The sequence below is a fragment of the Protopterus annectens genome, chromosome 1.part0 (assembly GCF_019279795.1).
Source record: "Protopterus annectens isolate FY-2018-M chromosome 1.part0, PAN1.0, whole genome shotgun sequence".
NCBI lineage: Eukaryota > Metazoa > Chordata > Ceratodontiformes > Protopteridae > Protopterus > Protopterus annectens.
The window spans coordinates 536,472,128-536,484,726 of NC_056725.1; the positions used below are offsets into that span (position 1 = coordinate 536,472,128).

At 37.4% G+C, this 12,599-nt stretch overlaps 1 protein-coding gene across 1 annotated transcript in view; it reads left to right on the forward strand.

Annotated features, from left to right (window-relative positions):
- The window catches only part of FAM161A (FAM161 centrosomal protein A), a 683,959-nt gene extending 678,417 nt beyond the window's left edge, over positions 1-5,542 (forward strand). The window contains exon 6 of the mRNA XM_044061183.1: positions 1,099-5,542. Within this exon, the coding sequence (XP_043917118.1) occupies positions 1,099-1,117 (19 nt within the window). The 3' untranslated portion in view covers positions 1,118-5,542. The remainder of the gene's footprint in view (positions 1-1,098) is intronic.
- Positions 5,543-12,599: the final 7,057 nt, after the last annotated feature.

Consider the following 12,599-nt stretch of genomic DNA (forward strand, 5'->3'; position numbering starts at 1 on the left):
AATGTGTCCTTCCTATGTATCCTTATGTAATCCTTAAGTAACCCTAAGTTTATTTTATGTATGAGGTTGGTAGGTAGAAACACTACGGTTTTATTGATGTACATTTTTCATTGTTGATCTCATAGATGTTACTGCTCTTGTTGGGGTATTCATAAGTCTTATTAAATGGGATCAGCTTGTTTTAATGATGTCTAATTTAAATCATTTAGGCATGTAAGGGAGAATATTTAAGCGAATTGAAGTACTGTTTTTTTTGCATCTGATGAAGTCTTTGATATGTGAAAGATGAAAATGCGGTGATTCCAGTTAACCATTTATGGTTTTTGTTTAATAAAAGTTGAGTGTTTTGATTTTAAAATATTTTGGTTGTGGTTATCCTCCTTCCTGGTGCCTATCGTTGGTGGATTTAAAAGGGAATGAGAGACATTGAGTACAAAGAAAGGTTCAGCGAATGAAAAATGTGCAATTGTAGAGTGAAGGGGAGGTCAAATATTATATGGCTGCATTGCATCATGGGGGGGGGGGTATGTCACCTGAACCAGAAGTAAGAATGGGGGAAGATTGGGATCATTAGTGGCATCTGGTGAAGGCAGTCTCTAAGACCTGTATCAGGAAGATTATTTCATTTGAATGGTAGAGTCAAGAGAACTGTAAATCTTCAATAGAGTTTAATGTTATCTAAGATGGGTGAAAAGAAAAGATTGCTGGAGGGGAAGCAGCTACATAAGGATGTTTGCAACATCCTGGTAAAACTAAGGTAACAAAAGATTTCTGTTTTCTTTACGTGTGTTCATGCTAGTTCAGTTTACCCTGAAGATTGATAATGATGCATCTTGCTTCAATAAGTACCCATTTGCCTTAATACTGAATAATGGTTAGCATTTCAAGCATTGCATGGTGACTCCAGGATGCTATGAAGGCATCAGGCAGACTACTTATCTTCAAAAAATATTGTGGGATTTTAAGTCCATAACTGGCTTCCTGTATATAAACAAATTAAGCTTGTTGAGTTTACATCTGTAATATGATATGATTATGTTGTTTGTGTGTGTGGTTTTGTGATTGTAAATTGTAACAATTTATCTTTTTTTGTTGAAGGCATGCAGATGAAAGATGAAAAGCATAGTGTTGGATTTTGTGACTATGAAGATGATTATGAGAACCCAGATGAAAGTGAAAATCCAGATGAAGAGGGAAAATGTGTATTTGAAAAGCAGAGTGATGATGGATCTTTAAAACTGTTTGAAGAACTATCACCGTGAAGCTTTTGTCTAGCTTTATTGCAAGCATATTGCTGGAGCTGTCACTGAAAACTTCAGCCTTGTATCTGTTTAACCTTTCTGAATGGTACTTGATATCCTACTGTACTTGAAGTGGTCTTTTATTGTTTACCAAACACCTTGAACTCAGTATGCATCTGGTCTATGTATAGATTTTGGACTGAGGTAAAACTGCGTTGAAATAGGTAAAGGGATGGTTTCCAAAATTATTCATTTCACAGTTGGGGTTAATTGCTTCCCAGGCTTGCAATGCCTTCCCTGCCCAGTGTATGTGATTGTGGAAACTGACAAGCCTTTATGGGTATCTCTTTTCTTTACTTGCAGTTCTAAAGCAAATCATTGTGTCTGTCTGCTTCTGCCTCCAATGTAAGAATAAATGGATGGACCACACCTGTCAGGGCAGGCATGCCATTATACCTCAGCTCTTTTTGGGTGAGCACAAGCTACACACTATTAGATTTAATGTTTCCCATACCATGGAAGCCATGGTAATGCACTCTGTAGTCATAGTAGCACACACTGTGGATTAGTTATAGTTATATGTTTGGTGACAGTAGGCAACATTGCATTTTCCATATGGTAATATTGATAGGTAATATTGCAGTAGTGAGAGTGGAAAAATCCATCAGGAATTTTTTTTTTTGTGCGACAGAATGTGACAAATCATGTTAGCATTACTGTGTTCACTCTCATTGTCTGTGCTGATTGTACTTAGTTTGGTTTTCTGTTTAATAGGAACTCCAGAGCTTTGTCTGTGTAGGAAGCCTAAAATACCTTCTACCTTTATAGTGTAACATGTACCCACCACAATTCCCAAACCTGTAACCACCTCCCCAAGCCAGACCTATCTTTTAGTTTGCAGGAGGCTGTATACCTTACATCTCACCACCATTAAACTATTCCATTTGTGCTATTATTAACAGCACACTAACACTGATACAGAGTACATCATGCCGTAGTGACTGCTTTGTATAGTAGCATAACACAAAATTGGCATATGTATACACACCACACACACACACAAAATCTGTCCTCTGATAAAATAATTGTTTTAATTCACTGGACCTGGACCAGCTGTTTGATCATTGGTACAGTACATTACCTGTACTCCGCCTCCATACCTCTTCACCTATGGGCTCCAACATCTGTGCAGTGTCCATTCCATGCATAAGTGTATTCATTCACATACTACACTTACATGAGTCATACCTTCTGTAGCTCATACCATAAGTTTACATGCAAGTGATCCATTGTTTTTGAGATGTTCGATATCTACCCCCTTACACTGTGGAGTATGGTAGATAAGATTCACTGCAGTACAGTTTTACTTATTTAGTACTGAAGTGTAACGGAAGATTATTGCATGAAGGGAAGTCCAAGCAAAAGATCTAAGATTCTGTATCATGACTGGGGAATTTTTGAGGTAAAGTACCTAATACATTTAATGGGATTGCATGTCATATAATTGAAATTTATGGCAGAAATGTAAAAAGAGGCTTCAGAGCAGCATATGTATTATGCATAGGTCCCATCAATTGCTTTTGGGGAGCAGATATGGAATAAGTTCTATCTTCTAATTCTTGTGGATCACCAGGAATTGTTATGGGTTCATCTTTATTCTCGAGACAGTTTCGTATGGGTAGGGTAGCAACATTTGCTCTGAGGATGCCTTGCACATCATTGCCTGGGTTTGTTAAATTAGTCCCATGATGTAGAGGAGAAGGGTTAATAAAGTATAAGTACATATTTTAGCTCCACCTAGAACCAAGCAGCAATTATGTTTGTTTTCAACACTGACATGAAATGTTATATCCTCAATGTTTTCTTACATGTTTTTCCTTGTTTCTTATCTTTCTTGATTATATGTAATGTTGTTGTCATTGCATTTTTTCGCACAGGAGTTAGGGTTAAACCTGTGATCATAAGCTAACTATAGCTTTTTTGTAAAACAGACTGATACAAATTTAATATGTAAAGACAGCAACTAAAGAGATGCAAAGTGTAAGGAATTGTCACGAATTCATAAGACAAGTTTACCTTTCAGAGTTACCACCTCAGAAAAATCAAAAACCTGATGAAAGCCACACCCCTTGTTCTGTCTGTTGCCCTTCTTATTCCATCCCTTCCTTGACCTCTCTCCACCCATTTTTCTAAAACGTTAACACCTCAACATGCCCATTTTGTGAAGTAAATTGGCATGTCTTCTTATCAATACAGGATGTAAAATGTCTCTGTTTTTCCCAAACTACCTTTGGATACAGTTATACTGCACTGATGCAGTGCTTGTACAAAACTGAACATCTGGAGGCAGAGACTTTGCAAACCCCTGTATTATGTGTATTGTGTGACCACTGTTCTAAAATAAAGCATATCATGTTATCATACAAATACCAAGACTTCCTCATTTTTAGCCATCTGTGTAGTATGTTGTGTCAGTATCAGGACCACTACTCTTTACTGTTTTCAAAAATTATTTACTGTTAGTAAACCAGTGCCCAGTTCCCTGCTGTATACAAAATCGCCCGGTCATTGGGTATCACTCACGAAGTCCCAACATATCATAAGAATTATAGGATGACTTAAATGTATTGAAATTACTAGTGACTTGAAACATGATGTTAAATCTTACAAAAAAAAAAGATATGCTGTTTGGTACTAGCAAATGATTAGACAAAGCTCCTAATAAGTGAGGCATGTAATATTCTTATGGCTTAAAAATGCCAACAGTACCAACATTCAAATATCTTAGTCTTTCCCTAAATCACAGTTAAAGGTCACATTCCATTTAGAAAGTATGAAAGGGAAAATAACCAGTTATTTAATGTCGGGCAAATGATTTTATGACCAGAAAGCCAGACCAGCCATTGTTAAAGAAACAGTCCTCCTCAAGTTAGAATATGAACTTCCTATTTGCATTGTCAACCAATATCAAAGCTGTATTAGAAGCCGTCTCAAAGAGGAGCAGCCATTTTGTGGTCTCTACATCCAAACATGAGTGCCACTCCATCTCACTGAAAAGGCCATCTGCCTGCCTACCTGATTGTCACAAACCAGGTGGTTCAGTTACAGTGCAGCTTACTGTTTACTACAGCACATATTTTGTCCATTATTACCTTCAGAAGATCGGATACAAGACAGCCATTATATAACCAGGTCAACAAAGACAGGATACACCTTCTAATCCATTTGAAGAATTAATATACTAAATGCATATCACAGAGTCATGGACTGGGCAAAACTCCCCCTTAAGGAGTGATATGCAACAAACCTAGTTCAGTTTGCTGCAGTGGCCTAGGAATAAAATAAAACACAACTGAAAGTTATACCTAGACATTGAAATATTGTAAAGTGAAAATGTCTCTTCATACTTAGTTCCTTCATCCTTCGTCATGTATCACTTCTACATCAGACCTCCTTAGCTGCAATACTGGAGATAATTTAAGGATGTCACAATGTTACCTCAGACCTCAGTGACACAAATTGCTATATGTAATTCAATATATATTTTATGTGTGGTGAATATCAAATATTGCAAATGACTTGATGGGCAATTATATGCAGTCTCATTACAACATGTATCTTATAAAGAATATATCTGGACAGCCTTCATGCAGATCATAACCAAACCTTGACTGTGGAAAGAAATGTACATGCATATGCATACACATTCTTACCCACCAAAATAATGATATTGCAGATTCAACCAAAGTGCACAATTGGAATGTGTCTTGTAATAAATATTGGATTAATGGTAAACAAATAAGATATTTCATATTTAGATATATTTTATGTATTTCACTGTTGATAACCGATAATGCATTGCATTTTTGACTCTGTAGACTGAAGATATTTTACTTGGGTATTACTGAATCATAGCTGAAAATTGCCAATGTGGATCAGTCCACCTATTCAGTTAACAAACTGAAAAAAATAAATGGAAACATGAAGAGTGAGGATATATAGTGTATGTGTGTTAGTGGTACTTGTACACATTGCATATGACAGCCTCAGATGGCAACACCATTGGTTTCCTGTAACAGTAACTAAATGCCACATTTTGCAGTTCTGACATTTTTATTCCACAATTTTATTTTTAAAAGTATGAAGTCATATTGTACAACACCTTCCCTTTGATTCTCCTGATAAATCTTTCTAGTCTTCCCACTTCTGTGCCATTTTCATTTTTTAAAGAATAGTTTGCTCTTTTTACATTATCCAATATCATTTGCAGAAAGATATGTGTTTTATTTTCTTGTGCTCTTGCTGTGTTGTTTAAAATCCCTCGCTGTGATTTACTGATGTTCATCATGTTACACTGCTGCAGTCATTACACTTGGGTTATCCTGCCATCAGGCGGTCCCGCAGTCGGCCAGAGTTCCAAAGTCTTGGTCCGGCGTCGGTTGCTGTTGCCTCTTCCCTGACGTCAGTGCACCAGGGGTATATAAGATGCATTTGACGCCATTTTCTTCAGTCTTTCTTGCCGCGCGGTGCCCGAAGCAAAAGCAGTTCGCAAGTGCTGGTCGGCCGACTCCTGAGATTTTCAAAGTCGAATTTCAGATCCGAAGTCTTCAATAAAGCTAAGTACCTGTTAGAAACTTTTTTCTTGCCTCAGACCGATGTCAGAAAAAGTTAATAATTGTATTTCTTGTGGGAAGCAAATACCTCATAAGGACCTCCACTCTTACTGTATTCCATGCCTAGGCCCTGATCACGACGTCACTAGTTGTCGGTTTTGTGCTAGATTTAACAAACGCACTATAAAAAGACATTTTGATTTTGCTTTGCACTACTTTGGCTGAAGGTTCAATTATATTATGCCGTCGGATCAACCGACAACCGTAATTCCGAAAAAACGCAAAGACAAGGATAAAGACAGGCATCCGAGGTCCAAAACCGACTACGAAACCTCTTCTAGGCCAGTTGCTGGTTCTCAGTGATGCGCTTTCGCAGCCCCTGACACCCGCTACCTCAGAGCCACAGGCCGCCTCCGACTCCCACGTGGAGACAACTAGGCCTCTGGAAAATCAAGGTATTGGGCCTACGGAAACTAATCCCTCAGATGGGTCTGGAGCCACTGAGCAGGCATCGGCTTCTGAGGGTGTTTTCAGACCTTCACAACTTACCATTAAAGCAACAACCAAGACAAAAGTACCATTAAAGACAAAGAAGCAAGTACAGCATTCTCCTGGACAGTCTTCCATGCCTAAAAAATAGATGCTTAAAATGGCCGAAGACCTCATTACTCTAATCAGGGGTTCCCATCCCGCTCCTGAGAAAAGGCCTAGGCAGGATACAGACTATGATTCTTCTGATCAGGTTTCCATTTCGTCTGATTCCTCTTCAGACCAGGGATACTCTCCCCCCCATGAGGACTCTGATGCTGAATAATCTATCCCTTCGGCCTCTCCTCCTGAGGATTATTCTTTTGGGGAAACTTTACATACCATGAGGGAGCATTTCCATTGGGAAAGTCAGAATTATTCAGAATCCAAGAAAAGGCTCCTTTTATTGCCTCAGCACAGGCCCCTGGCTATTCCGCCTGTGCTTGATATTGTGGATGATGTGTTCTCTGAATCCAGCTTATCTCCTGATTCTTTGCCCCCTGCACCAGCCAAGCCAGATAGGTATCATAGAGTCTCCTGACTCTCACAAGTTTCTTTATAAAAACACTTCTGCTGATCCAGAAACTATTTCCCAGGGTCCAAAAGGGGTTAAGGCTTCCATTGCAAAAAATCCAGTACCCTCTGACAGAGATTCCAGAGCTTTGGATAGATGGGGGAAGAAAGTTTACACTTCTGCAACTTTAGCAGTAATCTACTGGAGTTGTGTATGCACTTACTTGTAGTTGTAATAACATTTGGTATATTGGACAAACGAAAAGAAGGTCGTTTACATTAAAGGAGATTTGGAGGAGTACTGGCTGTTTGGTGTGTTACTGGATTTTTGTTCTTCACGTTGCTGTGTTTTTTCAATTTTGGGTCCAAGCCGTACTTTTCCAGGGGCATATTTTCGGATTACTTATTTTGTGCTTACTGGTGTTAATTTCATCAATGTCACGTAATGAGAGCTCCGAACGGAGCTCTGGATCAGATGCCTTGCTGTTTCTGGATATGGTGTTGGAGCGTGAGAGAAGGTACACTAACATTGATCCTTGGAACTTGGGGGGAAACACAGATGCAGATGGCTGTTTTGCTATGTTAAATAAATTAATGGCCAAAGAGGTTGCTCTTTACTTTGACACCAGACTTTTGGAAAAATATTTAAGCCTTGACATCACCCCCAGAGGGTTACGGGTTGACAAGCTACCCGCTGCACCGTTTTCGGATGATGAGTCCGATTTATTAGAAGAATGGAAACAAACTTCTCTCTCTTGTACTATAGGCTGGCTCCGCATATTGATTAAACGTAATAGAAGATCTCATGATAAGCTCAAACATGAGATTTCAGTGCTGCAGAATAAACTTGTAGCTGAATTGAACTATAGAGCACAAATGGTTGACATCAATGATAAAATGAATAAACTGGAGGCTGACATAGTACAAAGAAAGCGTGGAAAATTAGTCCGGGACTTAAAGGACTATGAAACAGGTATTATTTTTAGTTGGCAGCGTGAACCTGTGCGTAATAGATCTAGGGGGAGGAGCTGGACTCGCAGCTCGAAGCGAAGAGACTTTTCAGCGTCTTCTTTTTCCTCAACGGAACAAAATACTGCTGCCAAGAATGTTTCCTTTGCCAGAACTGTTGCATCAAACCGGACTTCTAATAGGGATGTTTCAGAAGCTTCTAATGAGGCTTCCAACTTAAGTTCCACGGATAATGTGAACTTTCAAAACGACCATTATAACAAAGGAAGAAATGGGAGAAATGGCCGAAAGGGGCGAAATCGCTACAAGTGAAGGTTTGATATCAGAAGCTTTAAACAGAACTTCTCATAATGATTTTCCACTAGAATGTATTAATTTATCTAATTTGTGTGTAAATAATGACATGTTAAATGTCTTGTGTAAAGGGAGCAAAATTGTTCCTACGTTCTTTCCAACCTTTGCTGACATTTATTTAGAAATTAAAGCATTCATTCGTAAGCTCCTGTTGAGAGTGTATTTTAAAAAATTTGTCAGTGTGAATGTCAATAAGAATTTGAATGAAAATGTTTCAAATGAAGTTCATAATGAACTATTTGATGAAGCTGATTTTGATGAAAGTTTAATGAATCTATCTGTATACAACTATGAATATGATGAATGTAATTTTTCTTCTGATGAATATGATGACAATTTAGTTTGTTCTTATACTAACACAACTTCAAATGTTAATTACTTGACTGGGTATGGCAAGTTAATGATGCCAAAATTTAAAAATGTCAAAAGTAATTTTACACCAGTAATTTCGGTACCAGCTATTTCAACTTTCCAAAAGGTGCTTCTTAAAGAAACAGAGGCATCATTTAGGGAATTTTGTAAAGAGAAAAAACATTTCAATTTGAATAAAAAGGAATGGCAAGCCTTAAAAAATCTTAAAGGTTTAAAAGATCAGTATATTTTCAAATGTGCTGATAAGGGGGGTAATTGGGTTATTTTGAATAGACCTGATTATTGTAGGATGGTTTACAGATTACTTTCTAATAGTGAAGAATATGATAAACTTGAAGGTGATCCCCTTAAAGTTTACAATGAAGAATTGTTATTTTTATTGGAAAGGGAAGAACGACTAGGATTTTTCTTACAAAGTGATGTTAAAAAGATGTACATTAAAAACCCTACCACACCAATATTATATGCACTACCTAAAGTCCATAAAGATCTAGTTGAGCCCCTTGGTAGGCCTATAGTATCAGGGATAGGCTCCTTTTTGGAGAATGTTAATATCTTTTTGGACTTTCAGTTAAAAATCTATCTTAATAAGGTTAGTGCTCACATTAGTAATACTCAAGATTTGATTGATGACATTTCTAAGATTTGTTGGAATAGTGATTATTATTGGGTGACAATCGATGTCAAGTCTTTATATACTAATATTGGTAATAGGTGGGGACTTGAAGCCATTCATAATATGTTAGGTGAAGGTCCTAGGACTAGTTTTTTGATAACACTATTGGAATTTTGTTTAACTCATAACTACTTTGTGTTTAATAATGAGTACTTTTTACAAATCAAGGGAACAGCAATGGGAGCTGCATATGCTCCTACATATGCTGTAATATATATGGATTCTTTTGAAAAAAGGTGTATATACCCCACGGACTTTTTTAAACACAAAGTAGTCCTATATAAGCGCTTTATTGATGATTTAATATTTATATGTAAAGGGGACATGTTTGAGTTTAGTGACGTTTTTGAATCTCTGAATAACAATGAACATAATCTTTCATTTTCTTATGAGATGAATAGAAATGAAATCAACTTTTTGGATTTGACTTTATTTGAAAGAAATAGTGTTATTGAGTTCAGACCTTTCAGAAAGAGCACGTCAGTCAACATGTTTTTGCATGCTACAAGCATGCACCCCCCTCACTTGTTGAAAGCTTTGCCTTATGGGGAATTCAAAAGAATATACCCACATACTAGTATGGAGTCTGAGTTGGATTATGAGTTAAATGAGGTTTATTTAAGACTAATGGAAAGAGGGTATGATAGAAAGCATTTGCTATATGGTATGAATAAGGTCATGAATAAGAATAAATATCCCACAAAGTTTAAATTGGATGTTCTTGATCCATTAAAAAAATAAAGAAATGTGGAGGACATATTCTTTGTGACCAAGTACACAACTTTTTCTGAAAAATTTGTTTCTTTAATCAAGAGGTTTTGGTACTTGGTCGGTGAGGATGAATGTATAGGTGAGTTTTTTCCATACCATATTATATTTTCATTTAAAAAAGGAAAAAATTTAAGGGAGATATTAAATAATAATTGTTTATATAAAAAAACCTCTTATACCACCAGTGTGGGAACATTTAGATGTGGCTCTTGCAGTCTCTGTGATAGAGTAGTCAATGTCAGGTCTATTAATAATATTAACCATACCCCCAGGCATTACTTTAATTGTAAATCTACTGGAGTTGTGTATGCACTTACTTGTAGTTGTAATAACATTTGGTATATTGGACAAACGAAAAGAATGGTCAGAGTTAGGATTTTAGAACATATAAGGGACATTCGGAACGTAAATCTATCCAGCCCCGTAGCTAAACATTTTTTTGAAACTCATGAGGGAAAGTCTGACAGTTTAAAATATGGAGTTCTGGGTAAGCCTTTTACTTGTAGGGGTGATAACATTTCTGATAGGTTATTAGAGTTGGAAACCAGGATGATTTTGAAGTTTAACACTCTGAAACCTTTTGGTTTGAATTTAGAATTGGGCATTTGATGAAATTTAACCAGTTTATTTCATTGATAGCATTTAAAGTAATTTATTATGTTTATATTTATTTTTCATATATAAATTTATTAACAATATATTTATAATAATACATATAAAAATGTATATATTTATTGAGATGAACATTCACTCATAAGGAAATTATTATAAGGTCACTTTAAAAAGTATATATGTTTCTCCTTTTTTGGAATTTATTAGTAAATTGATTAATTGATTGTTTGATTATTCACTATAAAAACTGCTACTGTGTAGCAATTAGTTGTGATCCTTGAAGGCAAATTGCTGAGGTACCAGGTCGTTTACATTAAAGGAGATTTGGAGAAGTACTGGCTGTTTGGTGTGTTACTGGATTTTTGTTCTTCACGTTGCTGTGTTTTTTCAATCTACAGACTATGATTCCTCTGATCAGGTTTCCATTTCCTCTGATTCCTCTTCAGACCAGGGATACTCTCCCCCCCCCTATGAGGACTCTGATGCTGAATAATCTATCCCTTCAGCCTCTCCTCCTGAGGATTATTCTTTTGGGGAAACTTTACATACCATGAGAGAGCATTTCCATTGGGAAAGTCAGAATTATTCAGAATCCAAGAAAAGGCTCCTTTTATTGCCTCAGCACAGGCCCCTGGCTATTCCGCCTGTGCTTGATATTGTGGATGATGTGTTCTCTGAATCCAGCTTATCTCCTGATTCTTTGCCCCCTGCACCAGCCAAGCCAGATAGGTATCATAGAGTCTCCTGACTCTCACAAGTTTCTTTATAAAAACCCTTCTGCTGATCCAGAAACTATTTCCCAGGGTCCAAAAGGGGTTAAGGCTTCCATTGCAAAAAATCCAGTACCCTCTGACAGAGATTCCAGAGCTTTGGATAGATGGGGGAAGAAAGTTTACACTTCTGCAACTTTAGCAGTAAGGGCTTTAAATTGCTAGTTTCACATGCTTAAATACCAGCAATATTTAATGGCTCAGTTAAAACAGAAAATGCTTGCAAGCTCAGAAGCTTCTGACTGTAAAGAAATGCAGGATTTATTGCATGCAGTTGAACAGGTGGGAAAACATACACTGCAATGTGGTTTTGATTCTTTAGAGGCCTCTTGTAGAGCCGCAGTTACAGGTTCTGTGATTCGAAGACATGCTTGGTTAAAAGAACAGTGTTTACCTGATCATGTTAAGGCAAAATTATTGGATGCTCCTTTACAGCATGATACCTTGTTTGGTGTTAAGGCAGAAGAGGTGTTAAAGAAAATGGAGAAAAGGAATTCAAATATATCCATATCTGGACGACTGCCTCATTCAAGCAGAGACAAAGGACATTCTTCTACAGCATCTGGCATTTGTAAAAATGTTGCTAATTTGTCTAGGGTGCACAGTAAACGAAAATAAGTCAAAACTAGTGCCCTAACAACAGATTATATTCCTGGGTGCCAGCTTAAATACAGCGGCCCAGATGGCTTATCTCATGGCAGACAAACAAATTCAATTAACTCAATATTTTCAATTACTGGCAAAAAAGTCCCATCTCCCTGCAAGAAAAAATCTGCAGGCCCTGGGATTCATGGCATCCTGCATACTACTAATACCATATGCCAGACTGCATATGAGGAAACTACAATGGTACCTAAAAAGTGTTTGGACTCAACACTCTCACAGTTTAGAAGCAGTAATACCAATGATTCCCTGCCTACAACAGGAGTTTCGATGGTGGGCACAGGCATGTCACCTAAACAAGGGTCAGCCTTTTACCCTACCCATAGCCAGGCAGACTCTAACAACGGATACTTCGGATTACGCCTGGGGAGCACACATGGCAGGAAAATGCATTCAGGGCAAGTGGACCACAGACCAGATGCATCTTCACATCAATCAAAAACAGATGTTGGCTGTTCAAAATGCCCTAACAGCTTTCAAGGACCTTCTGCATCCAGGACAATTATTATTAAAGACA